The sequence below is a fragment of the Berghia stephanieae genome, chromosome 2, assembly GCF_034508935.2.
Source record: "Berghia stephanieae isolate SIO BIC M18660-M18661 chromosome 2, UCSD_Bste_1.3, whole genome shotgun sequence".
In the NCBI taxonomy this organism is placed as follows: Eukaryota; Metazoa; Mollusca; class Gastropoda; order Nudibranchia; family Aeolidiidae; genus Berghia; species Berghia stephanieae.
The window spans coordinates 25151530-25157529 of record NC_088361.1 but is presented as its reverse complement, the minus strand read 5'-3'; the positions used below and the strand labels follow the sequence as shown (position 1 = coordinate 25157529).

At 31.2% G+C, this 6000-nt stretch overlaps 1 protein-coding gene across 2 annotated transcripts in view; it reads right to left on the bottom strand.

Annotated features, from left to right (window-relative positions):
- The window catches only part of LOC144964556 (alpha-1-inhibitor 3-like), an 84299-nt gene that overhangs the window by 34815 nt on the left and 43484 nt on the right, over window positions 1-6000 (bottom strand). For both annotated transcript variants that reach the window (XM_078898982.1, XM_078898981.1), the window contains exons 16-17: window positions 5252-5313; window positions 975-1050 (exon numbers count right to left, since the gene is read on the bottom strand). In XM_078898982.1, the coding sequence (XP_078755108.1) occupies window positions 975-1050; window positions 5252-5313 (138 nt within the window). The remainder of the gene's footprint in view (window positions 1-974; window positions 1051-5251; window positions 5314-6000) is intronic.

The following is a 6000-nucleotide window of genomic DNA, read 5'->3' as shown; positions in this document are numbered from 1 at the left end:
AGCATTTTGATGGGATTTCGTCCTATACAGTGTCTTCCTTTTAGACTAACTAAAATAAAACGCTTACATTTCAAAATACTTCTGGCCAGAAAACTCGTCCCAGGTTTGAGAGGTTTTGATTATATGAGGATCATTTTGATCAATCGATATTTGAAGGATGAGTTTTCATATGATATAAGATTAGAGTAAAGTCGAATCCTGACAGTGTAGGGTTAATTAGATTTCGGCATCTAGTCAACACTGACAGACCAGATAAAGGCAAAACAGCACATATGTTGGGGGAATTTTAAAAACACAACAAAAAGGGATTTTATGGTCAAAAGTATCAAAATTGTGAACATTTAGTTTTTGACAATTTAAAAATTTATTCTTCTCAATAAAACAAACAAGAAGATTGCTTTCAGTCTCATTTTCATCATTCAGAGAGAAAACTGAAATTTTGTGTAATTTAATTAGTTAGGATTAGGAAAATACTTTTCATCTTTCTCATACAACTAGTGTATTAATAGAGATCAACGTTTATGTCTTGATGCTGAAGTGTCCAAAAGATAGAAAGTGAGCGTTAACTCATTATCTATTTGGATAGATCTGACTTAGTATATTCTGAAAGTCACTTCCTCGAATGATCAGCTAAATCGCTCTTATTTCCTCTTTTAGACGCAAAATAAATAACATAATTCCAGTTATCTCTGCCAAATGAAAAAGAGACTTAGCAATTTTTGAAAGTTGACTTCTCTTCAATTTCAAGGTTAAAAAAAAAAATTTATATGTGGTCTAGATTTATTTTTGTTTGTTTCATTTTCTTTTTTGCTTGTACCAGGTCCGATCTCTGTGTAATTCAACCTTAGTCTCAGTTCTGTAGACTATAAATTCAAGTTTTAGCACCTAATTCACCCCATCATAATACTGTTTTGAGTTGGAAAGTTACAGATTAGAAGAAATGAGAGTCAATAGTTACATAAAAAGCGACATACCGTTCATAATTATTCCAGAAATTTGACAGGGTCTTGTTTCCAGTTTCAAATTGGTTAGAACCATCAAACCTGAGGACTATAAATATGTATAAAGATTTAAATGTTAACAAGCCACGTGAAATATCGGGGAGGGTGCACTGGTGAAAAATTAGAAATCGAATCTAAAAAGAGGTTTCTGGCATCGTAAAACTCAAAGTGTGAATGATTGACCAGACTTTAAACAGTGATATATAATTTTGTAAGTGCAAGTGTTTAAAAAAATACTTTCAATATTCGTTGTGTGCTGTATAAAATGAAAACTCAGTTTCGAGAGAAAGAAATAATTGAAGCATTAATTGCGTGCACTGAACACGGTCAATAGAACATAGAATAATGGAAACGCTCAAGATTAAAGTCATATTATTTATCTAAACAGTTGAAAAAACAGAGTTATTTTGGGTTATTTTTTAACATATTTTTTCGCAAGAATTAGGAGCTTAAAAAGACAATTTAACCGACTCCAGGGTTATTCCAGTCTTCCGTTGGAATACAGCTTAAAGAAAAAATTCACCTTAGGGATGAATAAAGGCAATTATTATTATTATTATTATTATTATTATTATTATTATTATTATTATTATTATTATTATTATTATTATTATTATTATTATTATCATTATTATTATTATTATAATTATTATTATTATTGTATCCAGTCATTTCATTTTCATTTTCATCAGAGTCAATGCTATCACTATAGTTATCCTCATCATCATCATCATTGTCATCATCATCATTATCATCAGCTTCAGTATCATCGTGCAACTCTGATCATAATCATCCATATGTGTGTGTGTGTATGAGTGTGTGCATGCGTTTTTTTCTCTAGAAATGTGTTTCTTTCATTATCTATGTACAATGCACAGCCGTTTAAATAGGGCCCAAACTTTCACTTTAGTTACTTCTTCCCTCACTGGCTACCGTCAAGTAATGTAAACAATCCACCGTCAACCACAGTGATAACACCTGACAAGACGGTGTGCACTGGCAATAAATTATGTCTGCAGGTAAATCTCATCGCTTTGAATTTCTCTCAGGCAGAGAGTAGTAGAAATTTTATCAAAATACTCAATTTTCTCAGCCCGTTGTGGACGCAGCATCTTTTTCATAATTTTCAAACATATATGGATAGAAAGGCCAATTTTTCCTCTACAAGACGCAATTATTTTTATTTACATCATTAAATGATAAATTTGTGTTTTGCTCTTTTGAATAATCAGAGTTTTTTATGAAATAAATATTAAAATTATAAGTTTACGAAATATTTAAAAATTAAAAATATCAAACCAACACTTTTTACCATCAAGTGTGAGGGATCAGAGAAAAGAAGATAAAATTATCTTTCATATGATATATACTTTATTATGTAGATTCAGGGATTTAAGAATAGAGGGTGTGGAAAGGAATCTCAATAATTAGTTTTGTTTCCAACAAAGAGGAGAATATTTCATGATATTTTAGAAACCCAATAATAAAACTAGATAGTCTAGTGATGATAAGAGACATTTATTTAATTTGATTTCATTGAATTTAAGCGGACATTTTAGATATTTCTTAAATTTACTTATTTAAGTTCTGTTCAGGTCATGGAGAGACACACTGAAGACGGTCATCACACCAGTACACATGAAATATGTCGAATTTGTTGTGAAAGAGTACAGAGCCGTGCTGAGAGGATTAACAGACTCTAGACGTTATCAACAATTGCTATAAATATAAATGTGAAATTCTGACATATCTAAATATTTCAATTTGCGAGAAATGTATCTCACTTATACATAATTTAAAGAAATGCGATGCAGGTATTGATACCTTTGTTTCAATGAGAAAACTCTGAACAAGAAACAATACTTAATGAGGTGAATATGATCCTAATCTTTCACCAGTGATGTGCTATATGCAGTCTATATGGCACACAAATTAAAAGAGGTGCAAGTCACTTGACTTGTACATGAAAAAAAGTAATGGGCATGGATATCTCAAAATTAAGGTTATGAAAATTATAAGAACTCTTTAAGATTTTCTTAGTGGTTTTGATTGTCTTTAAATGAATGTCCTTATATAACAATTTTAATGGAATTCTTAGAAGTCGTTGATTCTGGGATAAATATAAGTGAATCACATTTGACTATGTTTCTGGTTTATTAAAAAATTTCTATTAAGACAATGCTGTGATTGGATTTCAATTTTACCTTACTCAAAATCCTTACTTTTACGTACAGGTGAACTGATATCTCAAAAACGCCTCAATCTACTGGTATAAAATTTATATGTCTACATTTTACAGATATTCAACATTATTTCCATTACTTTAATTTTAAAATCTTAAGTGTTGAACATGTTAAAATATTATCTTAAAAATTTTAATTCACTTAAATTTATGTATCAATTTCATAGGTTATTCCTCTTGCTTTTTAGCACCATCATAATTATGATTATATAATCAATGAAAACTCTGTTAATAAACTGTTTGGTAGTAAAAAAATATTTTTGCTACACATAATAACGGCAATACTAGATTAGTTTGAAATTCAGAAAAAATCGATCAAAACGGCGAAAAAATTGTCTCCCTCTCTCAGTGTAAAGCTATGACTCATCATCACTAGACTGGCTAGATTTACCTGGCGAACTAAACTGAAAGCAATAAACGCCTGTGAATGACTTATTTTTCAATGTTAAAGATCGTTGGTTTATTTGTGTATACATATATTATTTATTTGAATACGTATTTTTTCTCTGTTATATGGTACCCATTTATATACTTGAATTGTGATTGAATGATGATTTAATTATATATAAGGTGGTCCTTATAATGTGGATGAATTTTATTTTTGCCTGATACCCATCTATATACTTAAATTGTGATTGATTCTTGTAATGCAGATGATTTTTTTTTTTGCATGGTACCCATTATACACTTAAATTAGGATGGATGGTAACTATTTTATTTTGTTTCCCGAAAGATGATTTTCTTGTGTTATATGTTATGGTAAAGTAAGGGTTATTTATTTATTTACTTATATATCTGTCTATTTTTCTATCTATTTATTTATTATATTCACACACACACACACACACACACACACACACACACACATATATATATATATATATATATATATATATATATATATATATATATATATAATATATATATATACTTGTCTATTTCATTGATTTATTTATTTAATTATTTTGTTATTTTCCTTTGGTTAATTATTAATTGGAAAGTCTATGTAAATGTATGTTTCATATTGGCAAATGCCTAAAATAAACATTTTGAACTTGAACTTGAAACTTAAAACCGAAAATATAAAAAAGTAGCTTTTGTTAGTTTATACAATATATTCCTTCTCTTCACCAAATCATATTAAAGCTCGCTCCATGTCACATAATTTGACTTCAGATTTGAATTTTAGTATTGAAGCCATCCTGACATACAACCTTTTTGAGATTTTGTGTCACAATATGATTCAGTCTGACCTAATCTGCTGCTGTATAGAAATATTGCCACTCAAAGAAATGATTTCTCAAGGATCCAATTAGCGCCCATGTCTCTGATGAACAGCTTCTGGTCTATTGGCAAACACAATCAATGTTGAGCATGATCATTGATCAGATGAGTGACAATGATTGTAAAATATTGATCCGGGCATTGTCACCTTAGGTAAAGTACATTGCTACACTCCATTTATATGTGAATTGGTAGCTTGTATTAGGCAGTGATGCAAGTTACAAAATGTTAGTACAGGTAGGACTCATAACAAGTGACTTAAACGTTATGAAATAGACATTTGATTCTATAAAATTTGATGGAGAATGAATGAAGCATTGTGAAAAAAAGATTTTATATAGCGATATATTCACAAAATTTGCTCAAAGCCTTTTACAAGGAGTCCCAAGCCAACATCTACATTTAACATCTGAGAGAGGAAGGATGGCGCAAGTGAAGCGATATTACATTTATTTTTCAACAGACAAACAATATTACCAGCCAGATACTCATTTTATCCCTGAGTGTATTGAGAGAATATAACTATACAGTCTTTACTAACTACTTGACTTTGCACCACACCAGCCAACGGGGGAATTGAACCAGGGATCTATTTGTCTAAAGGCTAGTATCAAACCACAAGACCACAATTCCTCTTGAAGTGCATTAAGTATATTGAATCCATTGAATTTTTCACATTATGGGGTTCATATTGATTTGAGGATAACATAAGAAAGCAAATTACCTTGAAAGCTTCCAAAGCGTCCACATATTTTGAACTGATGTCCCAATACCACTCATCTCTAACTGTAAAAAGGATAATTTTGTTATTTCATGGGGTTACGCTAATGCGTGAATGAGTATTTGGTTAAATGCCTTGACGGCTATTGTAAGAATTTTAGTACAAAAATGATGCCTAACAAGTGACTTAAAATGTATCAAAGCAAATGATGTAGCCTCTCATATGAAAAGTTTTACTTACTTACTTCCAGTGTCATCTCATGGGTTGAGGTCGACTTGAAATGACACGCCAATCTTCCCTGTTGACGGCTTGCTGACTGCATTCGGCTACCGACAATCCTGTCCATGTCCTCACATCATCTATCCAAGTTCTTGCTGGCCTGCCTCCTCCTCTTTTCCCCTCAACTCTACCCTCAAGAATGTCCTTGTTGACAGTTTGATGGCGTCTTAGGTGTCCAAAATACCTTAGTTTTCTTGTTTTTATTACTTTCATTAAGGTCGGTCTGATATCAAGGGTGTCACAGACTTCTTGATTTGTTTTCTTTTCTTTCCAACTGATTTTTCCAAGGCAACGGAAAGTCCACATTTCAAAGGCCTCAATTCTTTTCTCTATTTGTTTGTTCAATGTCCATGTTCCTGAGCCGTAGAGAAGTGCTGAGTGGACATAACATTTGAGTATTCTTATTCTCGTTTTCATCTGCGTTTGTTGCGAAGTTAAAATGTTATTCAGTTGGCTGAACCTCGACTTAGCTA